At 43.2% G+C, this 24,709-nt stretch overlaps 1 protein-coding gene across 4 annotated transcripts in view; it reads right to left on the bottom strand.

The window, feature by feature from the left end:
• Positions 1–3,993: 3,993 nt before the first annotated feature.
• Positions 3,994–24,709, bottom strand: part of UROS (uroporphyrinogen III synthase) — a 45,538-nt gene continuing 24,822 nt past the window's right edge. For 2 of the 4 annotated variants that reach the window (XM_014611376.3, XM_014611377.3), the window contains exons 6-10: positions 21,645–21,719; positions 12,471–12,554; positions 11,580–11,665; positions 9,351–9,449; positions 3,994–5,006 (exon numbers count right to left, since the gene is read on the bottom strand). In XM_014611376.3, coding sequence (XP_014466862.2) covers positions 4,881–5,006; positions 9,351–9,449; positions 11,580–11,665; positions 12,471–12,554; positions 21,645–21,719 — 470 coding nt within the window. In that variant the 3' untranslated portion in view covers positions 3,994–4,880. Of the gene's footprint in view, positions 5,007–5,193; positions 5,377–9,350; positions 9,450–11,579; positions 11,666–12,470; positions 12,555–21,644; positions 21,720–24,709 lie in introns of those variants that run through there. The other 2 variants (XM_019482858.2, XM_014611379.3) reach the window with 2 other exon arrangements.

Here is a 24,709-nt window from a genome sequence, read left to right as displayed (position 1 = left end):
TCTCTCCTCACAGTTAATGCACTTTGGCATCTAGGAGAAATTACACAGCGGGGACTGCCGGAACACACTGCAGAACACTAAATAACCTGTGTAATGTAGCTTTTCTTTTGTTGTGTAGTGAGGTGGCCAACCTTCATACCTCCTGTCCAAGAGAATTAGGAGCAGACACTGATGGACTAATAGCAGGGTAATACTGTCTTAGTGGTATTCATTGTGCAGGCTTGCTAGGCAAGTAGTGCATCTTCCTTCAGTGAAGTCATAAGCCCTCTTCACAAAGGACTAGCATGATGTTAGCGGGCCTTTCAGACTCCCCAGTCATCCTGCTTTTTGTACTGTCCTGCTGTCAAGAGCTCAGTTCAAATCTTGTCTAATTGGGAGGGTATCATTCATTCTCTGCTTAACCCAAGAATGTGACCAGTCAAATGAACTTTTACCTGAGTTAAACACAAATTTAAGCTCATTATCTCTTATTTTTAAATGCCTTTCCATAAGTTACACTGAAAATTATTTTACTTAATATATTCTTTTAATACTGTCGCTGTCAAAATCTTTTCAACAAATAAATGTTTTTACGTAGTCTAAGGGAATTTTATTTAGCAGTAACAAGGCACGTAGGTTGTTTGATGGTTGACTCTAAGCTATTGTCTGATACCTTTAAACGTTAAGTTTTAGAGCAGATGTAGTCAGATCACTCACTCACAGATTGCTCACCTTGAGATCACTTACTTCCTTGCTGGGGGATATCAAATGTATTTTTCTGTCTTTTCCTCTGCCTTTTCACATTAAACAGCCAAATACGTACAAACTCCTGAGCTGCAGATCAGATGTACAAGTGCATACTTAACTCTGATCTGAACAGAGTAGAAACTAATCTTGGGTACAAGCTTGGGGAGAAAAGTGGTATACCCTAAAAAGTGAGGAAAGAGGACAAGTTTACAGCACCTTTTTAAACAAATATACTACACTCTTCATAAGTGGCTTCTAACATTTGAGTGCCCAGATTCATGTAATTACATAGTTGATCTCCATCCCCACAGAGGAACTAATTACTTGTGAAACCTTTGGACTCTCGTAGATCGTGGTGGCAATCACTTCAGCATAATCAGACAGTACATATCTGAAGGGAGACGCTTTGCATTAGTACTCACTTCTGAAAATGTGGCTTCCCCGTCACAACCCAAGGGTGTGATTTTTGTGTGTGTGCACTTCGGCACTGCTAAATTATTTCCCGCCACAAGGAGCTTTCTTTGCAAGGTGCATTTCTCAGTTGCAAAGAGAAAACCCTGTGCAAAGAAGTTCCCGCCACCTGCATGCAAATTTGTGTCCCACTATTGGCCAGTTCTAAATTATTCCCCCGTGGCGGCTAGCAATTGGCTTGCTAGCCGTATAAGAGGCTTGAGCAGTTTCCATCCAAGTTTCAGAACTCGAAGGAGAACCCCGCAAGGGAGGACTCCACAACCATCTGGAGGAGGAGGAGGACTTCACGTCTCGTGAAGAACTCTAAGCGCTGTGGAGCCTATCGGACCCAGTGTGTACCTTAAGAAGGCTATAGGGGTCTGATCGACCTCTGGCATCTCCCGGTCGCCGAACGATCCCTCGACGAACCCCTTCCCTGCGCATAAGTTCCACAGAGCCTAGCAAACTTCGTGTGAGTGTATCCAGAGCTCTTCTCCGAGTTGTTTTCTTCGGTTGACACGACGGGCTCGCGTTTTTAGAGCCTTCAGCCGGATTGGGCTAGAGTTCGCGAGTTTAGAGCTCTTGTCTGCTTTTCTTCTTTCCTGTCTGTAACTGCAACTCAAGCAAGTTTTCCTGCCTGCAGCGCAACCATCTACGGTGTAAGTAAAATAATCTTTAATCAACCGCTAAGCGTCCATGCCTAATTCTAGTCCGCCGGCCTGCATTCCCCGATCTGCGTGCCAGGGCTGCTGGCCACAGCCCGCCGCGCGCCCCCAAGGGCCTCAGACCGCTCCCGGCCCGCGCACCTCCCACTCAGATGTGGAAACAAGGCAGAGAGAACTGCGTGACAAAATCCTGTCTCTGGAGCAGTAAAGAGGCCTCTTTCTGAGCAGTGTCCAGTGGCCAGGGAACTCTCTCTCTGTTTGAGGTGGGCTATGGGTATGCATTTGTGGCACGGTTAGTGAAAGATAGTGGGCTGTAATTTAACAGGCATATTGGATCATTTTATTTACTCTTTTTTTTTTAAATATCCAAGGGCCTGCTGGTGGACCTTTGACAGAAATGTAGCTTATACCTGCACTAGAACTGTCAGTAATATCACTGACATGAATGACACGTGCCCCCGGCAGCTGGGGAAGATGGTGGCAGTAAGCGGGAGCTCCCACAGATGCCACTGGCGCTGCTGGTGGTGGGTGGGGTGGGGTGACAACTGCAGACCAGGGGTTGGCAACCACCCACAGATGCTGCTGGCGGTGTTGGCGGCACATTGGCAAGTGGAGATCGCCTGCAGGCACCGCTGAAAGTGTCAGCAGCACCTTTTTGTAGGGGGTGCACCGCGACGCTTGGGGTGCATGTGCACCCGGCATGCACCTATGCATTGCCCCTGATCACTGAAACCAGTTTCCCAAATGGAGTTAAGCTGCACTTGCAGGGCATGTAACTTCATTATGGTTCTTGCTGACAAATTGATGTCAGAAGTGTGACATCTTTCCCTTACAAACAACACAGCTATGCAAGAAAATCTTACGTGGTAGACCAAGCAGAAAAGCTAAGCACACAAACAGATCACTCATCTCCCTATTCCCACTTTCTGTGCCCCGAGACACTAGGCTTTATATAAATCTTTCAGATCTTTCTTATGTCAGACTGAGCCAGCTGAAAGTTCAAAGCTTTTTGAGTGGTATTGCAGGGGACCTGAGCAGATTACCAAATCCAGTCTGCTATGGATTTATTCTTAAAAGAAGAAGTGAACACTGAATATTCTACAGCTACCATAATGCCACCAAATGGCTGAATGTGAATGCTAAACAGCTTGACTTAGTGTACATTCAATCATGTTAAAGAAAATTGTGGCAGAGAAGGTCAAAACCTATTTCCTAATCATTCTTTTTTCCTTTCCTTTGGGGCATGTCCATACACAGTTCTGAAGCCACATTCAGTTGTAGCAATGCTGGAGTCTTTTACAGGATTTTTATGATAAAGTCCTTCCAGTGTTGAATGTTTATTCTTAAGAGAAATTCAAGATTTGTTTCTTATGATGCTTTTCACTACACTTGGGTAAGAACAGTAACAAAGTACATCGTGTAGCCATTACATTTTTTAAACTACTTCAGATGAAGAAATTGAATCACCGTGGATTCTCAAAGCAAAATAGTTATGCTTACTGGCCTCGGTTTAAAATGACAAATATACATATCCACTGACGAGTGAGAGGTGGTTTCAGATCTTCGTAACTATTCTGGATAAGGAATTCTTGTTATATTTAAGTCAGGTCACATACTTTAAACTTAGCCTTTGAAAATTTGCGGCAAGTAAGGCATCTGTTATTCTGTGGATGTTCTGGACCCATACTAGCATGCTTAATTACATTTAGGATTATAATTTGACCATACTTTCATTTAGATTCTCTCTCTCTCTCTCTCTCTCTCTCCCTCAATATCAGCTGAAGGTGCTCAGTAGTGTTAAATGGGTTTATTCTCCTGATCAGATAAATAATTAATTAAACCATAAGCAACATCTAACATGGGTGATTCTAACATGACAAGGTATCCTTATGTTTCTTCATTAACCGGTCATTATTTTTATTGTGCATAAACCTGCTTCCTGTTAAGAGTAAAAACCAAAAAATTAAGAACTATGGACATATGAATCTTAAAAAAACTGTAAAAATGCACTGAATCATCCAGTTGATCGGCTAGGAGGTCTGTAACTAACTTTTTGCAACAGTTGCATAAATCCTTCCTAATTTAATTATGTATAACCATCATCCAGGCAAATATTTGTGTTTAAGATAAATATGGAATAGATTGGCAAGAGTTTTACAATAGAAAATGTTTTATTTTGATAGCATTTTTTTTACAATTTTTTTTTTGTCCATTAACTCTTAACACCCCATGTCACGTAACGTAAGTTACTTGATGCGGTACACCGTGCATGTAATTATATGAAGAAGCAAGTCCAGCATTCATCTTCTTGCAAACTGTGAAACTATTGAGTTTCAAGGAAATGTCAGCCTAAATTACTCATATTGAAGAAGACTATTTATTTTGTCAGCTGGTGAGCCAAATTTTGCTTTCATATGTTTAAAGTCAAAGTCATTAGCTTTAACAAGAATGTACGTGATGGCATAATGAGACCCATTAAGACTGACTATACAAGAAACGGGGGTAAACTTGTAATACAAAAAAAAAGCCATATACAAACCTGAGCTCCCAGTGGGCAAAACTAATTTCTGATGGACCAAATCATTTAAAGTTTTGATGTGCATTTTTGAAAGGTCTTTTGCCAGAATGTAAAGCAGATCTAGACTATGAGAAATAAATTAAGTATTTAAAAGCAACAGGCACTCCCTAATTACTTGTTTATTAATCTAGTTTTCTTGGCATACTGGATGATGACTTGCTCTTTTGGGCTCCTGATGGTACCAAGCTGCTGTCTTTAATGATGCTGTTGAAATAAGTCACCAGAATTGGCTTAACTTCTGCTTCCTCATCAATCTAGCTATTCCAGGCATGTTACTAGTATACAATGATGCTAACTGCCAGTGGGTTAAGCAGTACACAGGAAATATTCAGCAAAACATAACTATTTCATCCATTGTTCATGTCAATTACACGTTGATGAACTGCAGAATTTCTCAAGGACGATTACAGCAACCTGGATGGGGGCAAATAGAGGTGGGTGCTTCTCTATAAATAGCAGTTCTACAAATGAAATACTTTTTTGATGCCAGCAACAAGGTCCTGTGGAGTAGGATTCTCTGCAGTGCAACTCACAGGGACTCCTTCAGCTTCCATTGCTTCAGCAGTTGTTGGACCAATAGCAGCAAACTGAAGTGATAAATTAGTCATGAACAAGACAGCGGAAAAAAAACAGTGTGCAGATCTGCTCTCATTGCATGATGTGCAGGACAGAATACTAGAAACTGAAGTAACTGACATCATAAGCACATCTAACTTGGAAATGTCAGATTAATATGGGCTCACTCATGTTGGCTGTTTTCAGTGGAGGGTTCAGTTCAGTAGTAAAACAATACATTTATTTAACTGCGTTTAAATTACATGTAAAGTAAAGAAAAAGGCTTTTACACTTTCTTGTTGCCAGGAAAATAAACAGAAATTCTAACATGCTTCAGCTCTGTCAGTGCCTGCTTCTCAAAAAGATCTTGGCTTGTAATAATCAAGAGAAACTAAGTTCTGTCTAAATGAAAAAAATAAACAAAGGGGTCAGCAAAAAAATTAAAGCAAGACAGACTTCAGCAGCCCTATTCCATGCTATGAGACCTGCTACAGTAGGGGAGGGCAAAATCTGGCACATAGGGCCCCTAAACATTAAAAAAAAAAAAATTTATCTGTCCCTGGTTGCCTGTCAAAGATGACAGAATCCAGGGGCAGTAGGATGCAGGGGGAGCCAGTGGCAGGACCCAGCAGCTGCAGCAGCAAAGCCTGCCTGGCCCCACCCCTCCCCCCCTCAAACCCACCCCAACTGGATGCCTCTGCCTAGCACAGGCTTCTGGCCTGGGGCTGTTCCCTACTTCCCTCTGCCAGAGAGGGAAATTCAGATGGGGGGAGGGGAAGGGAGAGGTAGGGGAGGACCGCAGGCAATCACCACAGTCCTCAGGGCTGGGCTGGGTCCTGCAGTCCCAGCACTTTAGCTGGGAACCGCGTGGTGCCAGACAGGCCAGTGGGCAGACAGGGATATGGAGAGGAACAGTGCGCAGAAAAGTAGGGAAATGGCAGCAGCAGGCGGTGGGGGACTGACAGTGTGCAGGGGGGGGAAAGGGGGGTGTGGTAGTGACCGGGAGCACAGGGCCTGTGCCCTGATGCCCGAGGACTAGGAGCAGCAGGAGCCTGGGCTTGGAGGAGCGTGGGTGGGGGCTCTGCCTGCCATAGGGGGGCTATGGGCAAACCCCTCACACATACCACAACCCTCCCCAGCCACCTTCCCCCCCCCCACACACCCCAGATATCCAACCCCTATACACACACCCACATCCCATACACCCATAGCCCCCCAACAAACCTATACCCACCCCCTTCTGCCCTCCTACCCCCCACAATATACAAGAGTAAAACTTCAGTTTAAGCTATTATACTATCATCTCTGTGTACACTACACAAAGGCATGTAAATCAAGACAAAATATTTTTTTAATTAATGTAATTAATGTTGTAGATGTTTGATTTTTAGAATATACTTTGGTATTTTTCTGGTTCCCAGATGGCAAATCCCCTTGCTGCAAGGAGTACTTCCAGGGGACAAGGGGAGGGATTTCTGGTAGAAAAGGTTAGGGGTTGGAGGACGAGACTGCTGGTCCCAAGATGGTGACCAGGGGACGGGGCACCTGTCAAGGAGCGGGGCTACCCTTACGGCCCTCAACAGCTTGCCAAAACTCAGTAAGCGACTCTCCAGCTGAAATAATTACCCGGCCCCATGCTACAGTCTCAGCCAAAGGAAAGGAATGCATGGAATGCAGGCATCAGTCAGGACAGGAGGATGTGGCTAACAGTATGACAGCCAGGCAGTTGGAGAGACCATCTGCATATTTAGAACTTCTATGTTTGTCCTACATACACATACACAAGAAGAATCCTATTTGCATGCTGAATCTGTGACAAGACTGTTCTTCACTTGAAAGAGTGACTAGCCCTTTTGAACAAGTTCTTCATGCACGGGAATCAAGTCGGTTACCACTGAATCTAATGTGCGTGATCAGAATTTGTATTTTATCTAAACTTTTAAAGTTCAGAAATCTTGCTGAAATAATAGCTCAGCCAATAACTCCAAATCAAGGTTTTTGTTGCAATAAGAAAAACAGAAAACTATTCACAACTAAAAGGAATATTAGATATTGAAAGAATTATTTGCTTCACGCTGGCTTCCTCTTCAATTGCTATTTTCAAATATTTTTGCCATTTTATTAGTGAATGATTTCTATATTCACTAGAAACCCTCTATCTATAGCTATTGCTAGCAATTGCTGTGATGATTAATGATGAAGATCAAATGCAAACGTCCCTGCTTTGAACTCAACCCACAACCTGCTTCTGACTCCAGGATACAGGCTACTGATAGCTTGAACCAACATAAACTTAATGGATTCCTGTTACTCTTACTCTCACTGCTGTACGCAAATATCATGTGACACCCAAAAAAAGGTTCAAAGAGGTTCGGCTCCCTGAAGATGTAGAATAATAAAATGAACTCTTTTTACAGCGTGGTTTCACAAGGTATTTTGTTAGTCTGCTTTGCAAATGCTGTAACAGAAGTTACCTGGTGAGGCCCTGTTGTGACAGTTTAGTTATGGCGCTGTTGCTGATTTATTCTATTCAGGTTCTTATTTTACCTCCTTGCTTGCATGTGAGCTCTCTCTAATAGTGCACTGAGTAACGCGGGTAGCATTTGTAATAGGCTTTTTCCTCCCTCTCTCCTGTTAAAAAAAATAAATAAAATCTACCTTTCTAATTGTATTTGCTTAACAGCAGCTGTGCTGTGCAGGATTGTTATAGCAGGCAAGACTAAAGACAGGTGCCCTGCACTTGAAACAGACAGTGAGAGAATTCTTTGAGGTTTTGGAAAGCTTAGTCTCTTGCGCACACAAGCTTTTACCTGTACAGATGATAGTCTCATAGTGCATGTGTGTGGTAGAGCTGTCAAACACAGTCCTTGCCCAGGAATTTCTAGGCTTCTAAATCAGCAGTTTATCTTGTCTTGGACCATAAAGAATGATGGTGGTACACTGAGCCAGAACTTAGGTACATGTATAAAAGATAATGATCTTCAATCAGGCTAAGCAGATTTATTTCTTCAGGTACAGAAAGTATGAAGTAAAGGGAGATTCAGAGCCACACTTCTACCCCACAGCTTCCACTTTTGAGAAACTGATGCTAATGCTAAACTCTACAGCTGGTCCCTATTAATCCAACTCCAGCCTCTGCAGCTCCTGCAGAGAGAACTATTCAGGAGCTCAGAACTATGCACAACACAGAACCATCTCTAGTGTGAACGTAGGACCAGCTTTTTGCCACAGGAGTTAAAACGAATTGAAACTACAGAGGAGAAAGAAGGAATCCCTTCAGCTCAAGTGCCTCTTCTACTTTAGGTCAGAGAGTAGGATTAAAATTGGAAAAGGATGGGTCTCCACTTTTCAGTTAGGACATGGATGGCCAGTGAGGGGCCCCTCTAATTCGCATGCAGTATTTCTGAGCTGCAAACAAATGATGTATTTTTGTGGTGGTTTGAACTTCATCTATTCAACTCTTCCCCCACAGTCCCATTCTGAAGAACGATCATCAGTGGAAAAGGATAACAAGCTATAGCCAGCATCTTCTAAAACAGTGCTTCTCAAACTGTCTGATGTGGCGGACCGGCAATTTTTTTTCCAGTGGGCCAGGGACCGGTGCCCGGTCCAGTTGGTGGCAGCAACTGCGTGTAACAGCGCTACACAAATGCGCGACTGGCTGTTTCTTTCTCTTTCCTCACCTCACACGATGTGACATGACCTGGAGTATTGGAACATACGAACTGTGGCGCATGACATATCAATGTTATGCTTCTGAAAATATATTTCTTTCTTTCCTGGCAACTCGCTGTGGGCCAGCGAGTGGTGGCTCGCGGACCGGCACCGGTCCACGGACCACCACTTTGAGAAGCACTGTTCTAAAAGTATCAACCTTCCATAAATACCATACATATTACACTGCATATCACTGTTAAGTTGCAAGAATGTTTTTAAATGCCTGGAAGGAATCTGATGATAGGATTTTCTTCCGAAGGATTAAAGTTCTGCAATTAGATGGAATTTTTAAACAGAAAAGGGCCAACATTTAAAAACCTATTGATGAACTCCTTGCTGCTGGTTTGCTTTTAAATAATCTTATTTTAACTGCAGATTTAAGGAAAAACGAGGTATACAGCTAATTGTAACTAGCAGTGAGAATCTAAAGTATTTAATAAAAAAAAATTCATCTTTGCAGCAGCATTGTTTTGACTGAAGATTAGAAAAATTCGCAGTGGCCAGGAATTGTTATCCCTCAGTATAGACAGAGAGCCCAGTGACTTGTTCCAAGTCTCACTGTAACAGCGGATGTAAGAAATACAACTCAGCCCTCCTTTCAATCCTCTGCTTCCACGTTAGTAAACACCAGTGTGTTTATAGTTGTTTGGGGACTTTACCTTAATTTGATCAGCAAAATTGCCAGAAAACTTCTGAATATGCTGAAGACAAAATTTGACACCAGATGGGCTGAAGAACGCAATGCTTGCTGGCATACCCTGTATAAAAGGAATAGCGTGTTGGAACAGATTTCTGTTGACTTGAGCAGCATATCAGAACACGGCTTCATATAAATCCATTCAGCAGTCTCTATGTGGAGATGCAGTGCTGGCAGCTAAGAAGAGCTGAATTTAGCCAGCCAAAATGATTTACTGTGAAAGGCTGGCAGCAGCACGATGGGTGCGCAGAGTTTGGCAAGGCTGTCCCCATGTGGCACTACCTGAAATTCAAGTGTGATTTTTGCCATTCATTCTCCAAGGTCATGCAAGTGATTCCCTGATGGTTCTCAAAACTCCACCAGCTCTGGACATAGGCCCTCTGCTTCCTATCCTGTACATCCTCATTGCTCACCCTAAATTTTCCCTGCTTATGCAGCTGCTATAGCAAAGTAGTTTAGAACAGGAGAAATGACTATCAAGTCTTGAGTTCTACAGCTGAGCAGACACAATGCAAAGGCTTTTTACCCCCAGAATATTACCTGATAAAGCTCTGAATGACAACCTTATTATGCAGCAGCATTTTTTTAACAGGGAGGAAATATTAGCAAGCTTCCTTAGACTGAGGAAGGCATGAAGTCATCTGTACTGCATACATTTTTTTTCAGGATTGGCAGGCTTGGAGAAGGCTGCTTCTGAAGACTAAATCTACAAAGAAATCAGTTTGGTGCAAGGCTGTGCTCAAACTCTATGGAAGGCATCCATTTTTGTTTTAAAATTTACCATTTAGAAGCTAGATTTTGGTCATGAAGATTGGAATGCTGGTTCAGCTCAGTATTTCTGGCTTTCAAACAGTGCTCGACATTACTTCTTTATATCTATGTCTAGACTTTCAATATCAAATGTCAGGGAGCTGTATGTTTAACAAAACTATTATTTAAGAATGGCTAAAAGTAGAAAGCAAGCATATCTTATTAGTTTTGCCTGGAATGACAAGAACCTCTCTAAATCACATAAAAAGGAGACATTAGAAAATATCCTGCCTGCTATTGGCTCAATTTTATGCTAGTGCCAACCAAATAATATACTTATAATAATTGTATTATCTGTCTGGGAGCATAAGTGTAGCACAGTATATCAGTTAGGCTGGGCAGGTGAAGCCATTCAGGACTTTGCATGAGTAGAAGAACTTTGAAATCAATATGTAATTTAACAGTAAGTCAATATGACGCCTTTAAAAGCAGAGCAAGATGTTCAGACAGGCAGGTGTCTGGAGGCAAGGCTATTATTCTGAATAAGCTGAAACCTAGCTGTAACACCAGGCTCCCACAAACAAAACATTCAATAATCTAATCTTGAGCAAACAAAAGCTTTTATCAGTAGCTCCAAATCTATTTGTTAGGCACTGATCTCAGCCTAATGATGTTTAGCTGATGGTAAAAAGCACTTTTTGTAACAATTCTAACAGACACACCTAGTGATCCTTTAGAGGGCAGCATATCATCCAGAATTGTAATACTAGAAGAGAATCAGTAATGCATTCTCAAATGAAATAATGAGAGAAGGAACACTGCTCAGCAACCATGGACAGCAGATAATTAGTGCTGGATGCAGATTGAGATAGTTGTGGCCAGCAGGTTCAATGACACTGAAAATGACAAGAGATCCTGTGTGTATGATCATTAGTAAGTGAATCAATAGCACCCCACAGTAATTGAGGCTCTCGTGATGGAATCTAACATGATTTTTTTCAGAGCTTTGTGAAGCAATTCAAAAAGAACAAATGGAATAGGTAATTATTTATATAAATAGTTTCCCCCACTCCCAGTAATTCTTGTATAAAATATAGCTTGAAAACTGGATGAAAATCTGAAAGGGCCTTCCCTTTCCTCCCCCAAATAGAGACACTGGGTATTTTAGGACTTTCTCTAACTCACTCCTTTTATGTCTATGTGCTACTGTGTTAAAGTTTTAGGGGAAATTATATCCAATTTTAAGGCCTCATTCACAATGTCCAAATGACTACAACATTACCCAAGCATTACCTTAGTACCCATTATGAAGAGAATATAGGAAGCTTGTTTATAGCCTTTGTTTCTATACCCTACAATGACATCTTGTAGCATTTTAACAGGTTTTACATAAGCTTCAGAAAACCATCCCTTTATAGTGGTATTCTTGAATGTGTGCTACCTGTTGTGAGAAATAATTCTTCAAGGATTCTTGGAGATTGGGATGTTGAGCAGTCTGATAAACAGTGAGGCTTTCCAGTAAAATACCTGGAATTGAGAAAAAAAGAACATGTGCTTACTATTTAACAGGATTTAATGCTGTTGTTATTCCAATAAAGCACTTCTATAATTCTGACTACATTTAAATGCATCACTTCAATGGCTAAGACACAGAAATATTTTTAATAGCTTCCTAGGCATTTCTACAGCTACCGAATATAATTTTAGAGCTTTTATATGGCTGTGCATTCATAATCTGAGGATCTCAAAGCATATTACATATATCAATTAATTACTGCAACTTCCCTTGCCCCTGGCTGATATTACGTTTGTCAGTGGATATATGCAAGTTTCCCGTGACATATTATAAATAAGCCATACCTTAAAGGAAGTTGTCCTAGCGTCAAAATGGCTGATCCACCACAAAAATGGTGGATCCATGATGAAATTGCTGTTTTAGACAGCAAACTTTGTCATGCTGGGCCAGATCTTAGATCCTTCACTATCCATAGTGCTCTGGATAGTAGAGTGCCCCCCACAGTGGTGAGCCATCAGGGAGACTTGCAGATTGCCCCATTCCCATTACTGCCAGGCAATAACGGATAGGGACCCCTCCCCTCAAGTCAGACCTTGCTGTTTCTGGGAACCCTGCAAGCAGTCTTGTCCCTTCTGCCACCCAGCAGCAACAAAAACAGTGTTGCAGTGGCAGCAGGAGCTGAACAATGGATGGCAGCCTCCTCTTGATAATGAGAACATTTTTAATCTTTTGCTATCATTGTGAGGAGTGCAGGGGACAATGTTGCTCATAATAATAAGTCAACTAACCAAAATAAACATCTAAGGAAATACCAACCTTTTTCCTTGAGCACTGTTGGAAGTACTTCTCTTTTGAGAGCTCCACAAGGAAAAAGAAGAGATGATGAATTTGGTGTCTCCTCTGTAAGCAAACAAGCAACCATGGGTTATAAGGTTACCTTTTTCATTGAAATCACAAAAGATCTTTGAAAGTGCCAATTTTTGTACATATACTGAAAATGTAGCATTGCAGTCTCATACAATCCTAAAAATCATGGAAAACAGTTGCAGTTCAAGTCACATCTGTAATTCAGAAGGTAAAGGCTACTTAGCATGTAAATTAAAAAAGATCCCATTACTATAATACAAATTCACTGGCTAAAGAAATCTGGCAAAAGATAAACTGCTCTGCTATATTCCATTTCCTTTCAACACAGAATAACCAAGCATTGTGTAAATTATCTCCTCCTCATCAGGCTTTCAGAATTGCCCAGTTTTCACAGACACATATTTTGGTATTTAATGGCTTAATCCAGCAGAATGTGTCCATCCATAGCTTGCTGAGCCATGGATACAACGATGGAAGCTCATCTTATGTAAAATGGACTGAATCATTTGTAGAGAATTTCCAAAGCTACCCAGAGCATTTTTTCCCTTATAACCAAGGGAGGAATGGCTCCTATTCCCAGTATCAATGTACCATCACCCTTAACCTTTGGGAGGCAAGGAGGTAGAGGACAAGGACACTTCTTACATTGGGAAAAGCTTGCTGAGATTAATTGGGAGACCTAGAGCTCTTTCCTGACTGCTCTTGGAATGGTAACCGTTTGGGGTTGCGTATTTCTGACACTTGCTTCTTTCCAACTGATCTGCAAAGATTTTTCAGCCAAGATGATGATAGATTTGGGCTACAGACTCTATAAGAATGGTTCCCAAACTTTTTAGACTCAAAGCACTCCTTGGAAAATGCCAGCTCTTAGGGTTCACTTTTTTTTTTAACTATGAAAAAAATAATAGTCTGCAATTCTGGTGCAAAGAACTCAGAAAACCACAACAGAATATTTCTGACATTATGAATTCCTGTTTGAAATCTCTGGGTTTCTCTTGTGAGTCATGTGTAGGTGTCTGTGTACCCAAAATTGCTAATATTGAGTGGCAGCATACAGCACACTTAAAAGGATCTTGCAGCACTTAGGTTGAGAACCTGTGTGCTATAAGATTCTTAGCTGGACTATCAGGCTAACTACACACACTCAAAAGGAACTACCAGACAGCAGTTCTCTATACAGTCATTTCTAGGGGGCCACAACTGGAATCTCCGCATATACATACCTTAGATGTTGGAAAGAGAAAGGAAAGTGAAGTCTCTGATAGACGTAAAAAATGACTGTAGGGTTTTTGAACCTGACCGGATGAAATGAGGCACCACTAATCATATGGGGGCATGTTCAATATTCTGCTGTATATTATGGATTTTTTAAATTAGTAATTTAGAGTTGTTCTTTGGAAGCATTATTTTTCTTTCCTTTTTTTTGTCCTCACTGCAACTGACATTTGTGTTTTGAAAATAACATAAAAGGTGTTTCTAGGTCTGAAGAAAAAGAAGAAGTATCTGTAGCTCCAGTCAGGACCAGGTACCAGGTGTTGTATTTAAAAAGGAAAGGAAAAGAAAAGAAAAGTAGAAAATTGCACTGGGGGCAGTCCAATGCAGCCCATTTAATTCTTCTATTATATCTTTATTTAGACTTTAGATTCAAATCTGGATCACTGTACTTCAACGTCAGCCTGAAGGCCAAGTAAACGTATAGATTTCCTAGTCCTTTTAGATTCGTAGATGTTAGGGTTGGAAGGGACCTCAATAGATCATCGAGTCCGACCCCCTGCATAGGCAGGAAAGAGTGCTGGGTTTAGATGACCCCAGCTAGATGCCTATCTAACCTCTTCTTGAAGACCTTCAGGGTAGGGGAGAGCACCACCTCCCTTGGGAGCCCGTTCCAGACCTTGGCCACTCTTAACTGTGAAGAAGTTCTTCCTAATGTCCAGTCTAAATCTGCTCTCTGCTAGCTTATGGCCATTATTTTTTGTAACCCCCAGGGGCGCCTTGGTGAGTAAAGCCTCACCAATTCCCTTCTGTGCCCCCATGATGAACTTATAGGCAGCCACAAGGTCGCCTCTCAACCTTCTCTTGCGGAGGCTGAAGAGGTCCAGGTGCCCCAGTCTCTCCTCATAGGACTTGGCCTACAAGCCCTTAACCATACGAGTGGCCCTTCTCTGGACCCTTTCCAGGTTATCCACATCCCTCTTGAAGTGTGGCACCCAAAATTGCATGCAGTACTCCAACTGCGGTCTGACCAGCGCCCGATAGAGGGGAAGTAGCACCTCCTTGGTTCTGTTCGTCATGCATCTGCTGATGCACGATAAAGTGCCATTAGCTTTTCTGATGACTTCATCACACTGCCGACTCACGTTCATCTTGGAGTCCACTAGGACTCCAAGATCCATTTCTGCTTCTGTGCCACCAAGCAGGTCATTTCCTAGGCAGTAGGTATACTGGACATTTTTCCTCCCTAGGTGCAGCACTTTGCATTTCTCCTTGTTGAACTGCATCCTGTTGTTTTCCACCCATATGTCCAACCTGTCCAGGTCTGCTTGCAGCTGTTCCCTGCCCTCTGGTGTGTCCACTTCTCTCCACAGTTTTGTGTCATCCACAGACTTGGACAGAGTACACTTCACTCCCTCATCCAAGTCGCTGATGAAGACATTGAAGAGTATCGGTCCTAGGAACGAGCCCTGCGGGACCCCACTGCCCACACCCTTCCAGGTCGATACTGACCCATCCACTACGACTCTCTGGGTACGACCCTTTAGCCAATTCGCCACCCACCAGACTGTGCAGTCATCCAAGTCACAGCCTCTTAACTTGTTCACCAGTATGGTGTGGGATACCATATTGAAGGCCTTCCTGAAGTCTAAGTAAACGATGTCCACCCCTACTCCTGCATCCAGGCATTTTGTAACCTGGTCATAAAAAGAGACTAGATTAGTCAGGCATGATCTACCTGCTATGAACCCGTGCTGGTTTCCCCTCAGCATAATTTTTCCTGCTGGGCTCTCGCAAATGTGAGCCTTGATAATTTTTTCAAAGACTGCCAAGGATGGAGGTGAGACTGACTGGCCTATACTTGTCTGGGTCCTCCTTCCTCCCCTTCTTGAAAATGGGGACCACACTGGCCCTTTTTCAGTCCTCCGGGACCTGGCCCATGCGCCATGAGTGTTCAAATATTCCCGCCAGTGGCTGTGCAATGACGTCAGCCAGTGCCTTCAGTACCCTCGGATGGAGCTCATCCGGGCCTGCCGACTTAAATGCATCCAGTTCCTCCAAGTGACTCTGTACCATCTCAGGGTCTACACATGGTAGTCTGGTGCCTTGCTGCTGCCTCTCTACAATCCTAGTGAGAGACTTGTCTTGCCCCTCGCTTAGGAACACTGAGGCAAAGAACTCATTGAGGAGTTCAGCCTTGTCCCCCCTGTCCGTCACCAATTTTCTAAGCTGGTAACTGGTTTTTAGTGAATATAAAATGGTGGTTTGGCAGGTTTGTGAGTATTATAATTTTGGGAGAGCTTTTAATCAAAGAAATAGTACATAATTCTTTACCAGATTTCAGCTTGAAATACTTCACAAAAATAATTACGCTACTAAATCCAATGTGGTAGCTATTTCTATATAACAGTTTTTGCCATTTTTACTACTGGAGAGGCCCTTGTATAGGTATTATTTTAATTGAAAAGGGTGTCCAGATCTGGCACAGATGCAGTCATAGAACCTATCTTTAGCCATAGATGGAACAAACTCTGCGTTTTTTCAGCATGAAAATACATTTGAATAGTCATGTTCTGATGCTTGTGCACAGATTTGCCTTTCCTATAGGATATTCAGTGGAAAACTCTCACTGAGGAACACAGGGATCTGAGGTAAAATTCCATACAACTAAATTATTTCTCAAAATAAAGTGGAGTCCTTCTAAACTTACTATTTAATTTAGAGTTCAGTTTTCTCCTCATTTTTTTCAGAGCTCCAGCAGAATAACAAACAACGCACTAAGTTGGTTATTTTAAACCCCAGAAGTAAATTCTTAGTTTGTAACATTAAGCACCAGCATTTCCTCTGGGGAAAGACAGAGGCAACATAGTAAAAATCATATTGAAGGACCTTATTAGTAGTCAACACAGATTTATCTGAATATCCTAATTGCAAAATGAAGTTTTATTAGGAACCACGGACATGTTGGTAATAAATTACAGGAAGCAACAAAGAACTTGAGATAGAATGAAAAGAGTATTCTGCAGGATAAAGGCAAAATATGTTAATATCAACCCTACCAAGGCTCATGTCAGTTAATTGAAATGCCAATGTGATATCTGGAAAGTAACACTAATCCTTTTTGACTTGTGTTTACAAAGCAAAGAATAATAGCTTGATAGCTCTGGACAATATAACAAGGACTGGCCCCAACAGTACCCTCTATTTCCATAGCCAGCACTACAAAGGCATTAAATGTTAATAAAGCTAAAAAGATTTGTCTTGAAAACAGACTGAAACTATCTCTTTAATTCAGAAGTCAACTGATACAGTTCCTCAATCACCTAAGCCAAAGTCAGTGCCAAAGACATGGAAAGTGAGTAACAAAAAAACCCTACTGCTACCTCAGATTTTATTTTTACGCTGACAGTCAATTTTTAATTACAAACTTCTGCTCTTTCTCTCTCTTTTAACTCTTTATTTGTAATTTTATGGGTAAATGAGACTAAATGTCTTACTAATATTGACATAGTATAAAACACTGATGCAGGGCATTCTGATATATTTCATATTGTGGAGTTGTCGTAAGGAATTTGTGCATATTTATACTTGATCAATGTATCATTCTGCTAAGTCTTGAGTTTGGTTAGGTATGTATCAACAAGGAGGACCCCATGACTGGAAGCTGTATTATTATTGGAACTAAATGATACTCTCTGGTTGGTGGTATCTTGAAAGTATATTGCGAACCTTACAATCTTGTGGTATGTTAAAATGCTGGTTGTAATCTAGTGAGAAATTCTCTCTGCTCAGGACTTCTGCTGAAAAAAATGCAGTTCTTGTTTTTCTGCTGTGGCTGATTTACTTCCCTATCTGCCACCAGAAGGTGTTGTTCCCAGTCTGGCTGCTTTTATCAGAAGCAGTTCCCTCCTTTGCATTGCTGGTGAATGTACAGAATTGGGAAAAGCTGTCTGGGCCAAGCAGGGTGAACAGTAAAATCAGAGTGAACAGTAAAACCAGGGATAAGCATATCAAAAGCAGCTATCTATTCCCTGTTCATCTTGCATGGAACTCATCTCGGGGAGGAGAATAGGTTAGAGTGTGATCCTGGAGGTATAAGCCAAAGCTTAATATGAGGGCAGTGCCTGAACTCACACACTCAGGTAGCAAAGGGCTATTTTCTTAAAATCAGAGGTAGGCAAACCATAAAGGAAGTATGATGTTTAAAAAAATCACTTTATTTTAAATTCAGTCTAATGGTTGATGTTTCCTCTCCTTTTCCTGATTTTTTCAAACTTTTGAACCTGCATGTTAGGTAATGTTGTGTTCTTTCAAGAGCTGTTATTTTGTTCGTTGCAATGGTGCAGTCATTTATCTGGGTGATATAAACTTCCATTTCTGTAATACAGCATTATTTAGGGGCAATCAATAGAGCTCTTAGGTCATTTTTCTTAGGTGCAGTCTAGATCCTTCCCTATTAAAGGATTTCTTAAAAATGTACCAATACCAATGCCTAGAGAATGCTGGTACCGCATGAACTTTTCTCTTTGAACTTCATCCCAAACCTATTTTTCCCTCACAAGGCACATCCACACAAGCAAGCACGTGCGCTTGCAGTAGCTCAAATAGAAGCAGTGCAAATTTGAGCTGGGGCTTTTTGCCTCAGTGCACGTGCTCGGACATGCACTTTGTTGTGGAGCAAATTGTGCCACTTGGGGCAAAATAACCCCGCCTGGCTCCTCCCGGATCTGCAGCCAGGGGGAGCTAAAGCCTGGGGCCAGCACCTGTGTTGTCCCCAGCAGTATAAAAAGCTGCCCTGTCCTGGCCACAGCAGTACAAAAACCTGCCCTAGCAAGCAGCTCAGGGCTACTCACTCTCCAGAGCTTCTGGAGCTCAGCCACTTGGTACCTGGGGACACTACCCCTTGTGCCAGCTGGACTGCTGCAGCAGCATCCCAAATCTATTTTTAAAAATATCCCAAAATCCATGTTTTTCCACAATTAACACAAAAGACCACTCAGTTGGGCAATGCTTTATTTACATTTGTATTTACAATGGTAAAGCAATGTGGAAACCTGCCAGTGTCTCTATCATCATGATAAAATAAATTCTAAATACCTATATGTGTTGATGTGTACTTTTGGTTTTCTTTGCACATGATGGGTGTGTGATGGGGGGATGTGATGTTTGCAGGAAGGAGGTGGGAAGGGGTGTGGGGGAAGGCGGGTCGGTGCGTGTGGAGGGATGTGGGTTGGTCTGTGGGTAGGTGGGTGACTGCTGGGGGGACTGTGGGTGTGGGGGACCTTGTGGGGGGGCTGCTCAGGAGGGGTGGGTCCCCTGGCCCCCACAGGGTGCAGCCCCCCCACAGGGCCACAGCTCTCCCCTGGAGGGCCATAGCCCCTATCCCCCACAGGGCCCCAGCCCCCCCGCCCAGGGTCCCAGGCACCCTGGAGGGCCACAGCCCCCCCACCCAGGGTCCCAGCTTCCCCTGGAGGGCCACAGCCCACCTTCTCAGGGTCCCAGGCACCTTGGAGGGCCCCTGCCCAGGGCCCATAACTTACCTTTTTCAGCAGCAGCGGGAGTGGGGCACTCTAAGCCATGGCGGCAAGACCCGGCGTGGCATGCGGGGACTGCACGCTGGGCCCAGTCGGCTCCTGGGACCCCTCTGCTGCTGGGCCGGGCCCTTGGTGGCAAGACCTGCTGCCCTTGGGGCCCCTCTGCCGCCTGGCTGGGCAGGGCCCTTGGTGGCAGGCATGGTACGTGGGGACCGTGTGCCAGGCCTAGCTGGGTCCTGCTGGCCCTGGGGTCCCTCTGCTGCCTGGCCAGGCTGGGCCCTTGGTGGCAGGACCCGGTGCAGTGCGTGAGGGACCGCATGCCAGGCCCAGCTGGGTCCTGCCGGCCCTGGGGTCCCTCTGCCACTCGGCTAGGCTGGGCCCTTGGTGGTAGGACCCGGTGTGGCACATGGGGACTGTGTGCCGGGCCCAGCCAGGCCCTGCCACCCTCAGGGCCCCTGTACCGCCCGTTAAAATTATTTTTAAAATTCCTTTTGCACTTTAAAAGCCTAATTGTCACCCTGTCTGTAAATGAACAAGGATGTGCCAGCTATGATCCCATTTTTCACTGGCCTGCTGAAATCTTGTGCAGAAAAGAATATGTTAGAACTTTCCATCTTATGTGCAATGTCCAAAAATAATATCTCAGGGTGCTAACACTTGTGTGGGACCTAGGCACCTTGACACAAAAGGCATGAAGGCAATAAGGGGATGAAGTGTGGGCTCCAGTAAATTATTTAAACTAGCAGCTACAGTAACTCACCAAACTACAGTAATAATAATAATAATTGCATTGATCGCCATCTGCCTTTTTTCATCTCCCTGGCCAAAGGTGGGCAGTTTTCAAAGTCTGGGGCACTCTGTTCAGTTAACAGATACTGCAGATATCCCTAACCCAATGTTTGTCTTTTTCCTTATATGTTTGGAGCAGGAAGCCATTAAACAGAGGTCTTCCTTTTTATCAACCAAGGACAGCCCAATCTCCAGGTTCATTATGGATCCTTTCTGAGACTCTACAGTAGAGTATCCTTAGCATCTTACTGCTAACAGAAAGTGTTCTGTGGAGCAGGAAAGGGAAATTGTCATTTAACTCTGTGTGCACTGAAATGCAGAAGTTTATAGAGCTCCTGGGGCCGACACGCATACCAAGTTGGATTTAGCAGTGAATCTCAAAGTGTTCAAGATTAATTCATGCCTAAATTTGTTGAGCTTCTTTTGTCAAGTGTGTTCTTAGCAGATGTCAATATGAATACACTCTTAAGTCAGCATGAACCTCAATTATGAGCTCTCTGGAATGCTACATGCATCTGAAACTCTAATGCCAATCTCATTGTCCTGGCACTTTCCTCTTATACTACAGGTTTTTTTCCAAATCCTAGAATCCCAGCTGCATGATAATGAAGTATCTTTGTACAGCTTGTAGTTGTCCTACCTTACAATCACCCAATAAATAATAATCAGCCGCTGTGTCTAAAAAAAATTAGCAAAAACTCTCCTGTAGGGAAAATTGATTCTTTTAAACTTCTGATTATGGAGCTGGCTGATTCCCTACTCGTTATGTGTATTATACACATCAATTTAACAGCAAAGTTATACCCTAGACAGGTCAATATAATAAAAAAAATGAAACACATTAGCTAAGCTCTCCAAATCAGCTCTTCTAGTAGAAAATGCTAACTTGAATCACATGAATCACCTACTGTCACTTGACTATATGTCAAATTTTTTAAAGAGTTCTGAATTAGTTTTAATCAAAATAGTAGCTACATTTAGGTTTCCAGTACAGCCAGTCCCTTTCATCATTTTTTCAAGAAAATTCTTCTTTTGAGGATGAAAATCAGCCTTTTCTAAGCACTGATGGCAATTTTTGTGAAGCAGCAGTGACTGGGGAAGAGTCATTATATTTGATTTTAGTTATGAGACAATGAAAAAAACCCAGCCTTAAAGTCTATTTCTGAAGCAAGGGAAGTCCACCGTGTTAAAGGGGACCTGTGCCACTGCAGCAAGATATACCATATGCCTAAATCTTCATAATGTATCACTTGATCCCATACAGACAATAGCTGCAGGTCTTCATATGTTTTTTGGATTATATACTATTTATGTGGATTACTTCAAGATATAGGATCTGCCACATGACCTCCTATATCAGGCAGATATTACATAGCAAATACTGTTTATTCAAAATGTTTTGGGAACAGCTGAAGCATTCTAGGAAGCTGGGTTTTGGGATTCTACTGTATCAGAATATAAAGAATACAGGCAGAATGTGTTAAATGGAGAAGAGGTATACACTTACAAAAATCTGTCTTTTGTAAGAAATTTTGAAGCCAAATTTAACATAAAGAGTCCTTGAATTCAAAGATTTTTAGTTACTTACTTGAGCAAATGTATCCAGCTAGTTTTTCAGCATTTCCACACTTCTCTCCTTGTGGGGCAAGGCCAATTTCTTCCACTTAAAGAAAAAGCAGCAACGTCATATATTGTTTGACAGAATGAAAACAAGTTCCAGTTAGTTGCGTCAGAAACATCTGAATTGAAATTGGAGACCCAGCTTAATCTGTCTTTTATAGAAATCTTTTTAGGTTTTCTTTGAGCCCTTTGTAAAGCCATGTGCTTTCTAAGAATGTGATCCTAGATAATGCAGAAAGACATGCATAAGGAAAGCAATATGGAAGGAGTAGAGGACATCTGACCTCACTCCTGCAGACTGTTCATAGAGCAGCAAGACACTAAATCTATACAGAGAGAAGATACAAGGGTTGGTACACTGTGCTGAACTGGCTGCACTCCTGGCACATGGTGCTGTTACACCTGTGTTCTTGCTGAGTACGTGTACATAGATCAGTGAGCATGAACTCACTTGTGATAAAGGATCAAAACTGCTGTGAAAATCCACAATTACAATAATCTTGAATTTAGTATGAAGGCACGGAAGGGGGAATTGCCAAGAAGTTAACAAATTAGCATTGGACTTGATTGATGCAAGCCTCCTTTCAGCTCAGTGAGGGCCAACCTTTTTGGCAGATATGCTACAAATTAACCCCACTCTCTCCCCAAGCACCACTCCAATCTCCTGCCCCAGATGGATTGGCCACTCTGCTTTCTGTCCTATCCGCTGCTATGTTGCCTGTCCCCTCCCTGCTTTGCCACATGCCACACACCAGTTTTCTACATCTCAGCCAGCTCTGGGAATTGTAACTTGTAGTGAACTTATCTTTATGTTTATAAATTAGATCCTTAATACCTTCCACACTAAGAAACTATTCAGGAATCAATTTTATCAGCCTTTAAATAGATCCATATTTTCTAAATACTACTAAACGTCTTAGGTCATGTACACAAATATAAAATACCTGCTACAAAATTAAATTAACTTTTGGCTCTGTTTAGTGGCATTTACCCATATGTATTGAGGGGTAAACACTATACACAGCAGTGAGGTCTTGCTTACCCACATGGGTCTGAAACTTTATACATGCAATTGCAAACCATTTTTGCAAGGAACTGGAATACTTACTCAAGCCACATACTCAAGCCAAAAATGGTGGAATAAGCAATGACAGATATGCAAGTGATTACATCACATTTAATTTAAACCTTGCCTGTTTGTGATTAATTAATTTTAAAATGAATTAAAATGTGGCAAATTAGTAGAAGAAAAAACAAACTCTAAACAGCATTGATTTATCCAGTGACACCCCAACTAAATACCTAATGTAATATAAATCTACAAATCCAAATATAGAAAAATGAAAAATTGTAGGTAGAGTAATGGTAGCAGCAAAACCAATAATCAAATTTTGCTTCTAGTCATTTTATAGGTCTATGTTACATGGTGTTTGATGTATTATCCCAGGACTGTCCAACTGGTGGCCTGCAGGTGGTGTGACCACCTTTCCAAAATGGAAAGGTGGGACACATGGCCACCTCCCATGCGCCCCTTCCCCCCCAGAGCTACATGGCTGAAGCAGAGTCAAGTGGAGCCCATGGGGGTGGGGGCAAATGCAGGCTGCCCACTGCGAGCCTCAAGCCTCCCATTCTGCCAAAAGCCCCATGTCAGCATGGCAAGGTACCCCCTGTCCACCAGACAGCAGCAGGGGCAGCGGAGTTGTGCCCCCCACACTGCTGCTGGGTGGGGAAGGGATGCCTCACCATGGTGGCAGGGCTGGCATGGGGCTCTTGGCAGAAAGGCAGCAGGACAGGGGGCCCCGAGCCCCACAGCAGGCAGCCTGCACCCACTTCTGCACTGAACACAAGTCGGGGGGGGGGGGGAGCATATGACCCCCCCTCCCATACCCTCTTCCCTGGGACTGCATGCAGTTGTGGGGAGTCCGCTCCCCCCCCACCCCCTGGAAAACCCGGCTGTGGCTCCATCCTGCTTCCCAGGTAGCCCCACAGCCATGCATTCCTACCCCAGCCCTGGGCACCATGCACTGCCCCAATGGGCAACACCCCAGTCCCAGCCCCATTCCCTCCATTCAGACTGGGACCAGGACTTGAAGTTCACATTGTGGGTCAATGGGCTTGAAGTTCACATGCGTGGTCACCCTATCTGCAGGCTACATGCAAACTATGAGGAGTTAAGTTGCAGCCCCTGGGCTTCTACCATGCTGCTGTTTCTCCCATTGCTCCAGCTGCAACAGCAGTCAGAATCAGGCTCCCCCTCCCTCCTCCAGCTGCCCCTTCCTACCCTTGCCTTCAGGGGTGGGGCAGTGCAGCACAGTACAGGGAGCTGAGGGTGAGTCCAGGCTCCGCAGGAGGAGGCAGGGAGAGACTATGCCCACGTGGGACAGCAGTGAGGGAAGGAGAATGTCCATGAGTGTGCACACTGCATAGGGAGTGCAGAGTTGGGGGAGGGAACTGTGCCGGTGCAGTGCAGCAGTGAGGGAGTGGGGAGGGGGTACCTGCATGAGTGCAGATCAAGGGGTGGGGGAGGCATCCATGTGACATATGGCCTGGTGGCCAGTGGCTTGCCTGATGAGGCCTATATGGTATGTGGCTGCTGCTGGTGTGGCCTCCAGGGCTTTGAAGATTGTGCCCCCAGGACTAAAAAGTTGGACAGCCCTGCATTACATTAATAGCCTAAGTTCAGAATAGTAAGACTCGTTTAGATCAGACTTAAAGCATTAAAGTCAGTGCACGAGGGCGTAAAAAAACAGTACGTTTAAAATCTACTTACAATAGTCAAAATTAATTCAGTTAATCATACAGGGAACATGAGTCACCATTTATGAAGTATAAGCTAGGGGCAGACATTACACATAAACCAGCTTAAGTGATCAGAAACTGGTTTAAACCCGCAACAGAACAGAGGTTCAGTGCACACAAACCGGTTTAAAAATGGCTGAAACTGGTTTGAGATAAACCAGGTTGAATGTAGTATCAGTCCTAACTGATTTGGATCAAACTAGTTTATGCAATGTCTGTCCCAGACTCCTCCTT

This window comes from Alligator mississippiensis, chromosome 6 (genome assembly GCF_030867095.1).
Source record: "Alligator mississippiensis isolate rAllMis1 chromosome 6, rAllMis1, whole genome shotgun sequence".
In the NCBI taxonomy this organism is placed as follows: domain Eukaryota; kingdom Metazoa; phylum Chordata; order Crocodylia; family Alligatoridae; genus Alligator; species Alligator mississippiensis.
The sequence above is the reverse complement of the archived record's forward strand: the minus strand, read 5'-3'. Positions and strand labels throughout refer to the sequence as shown.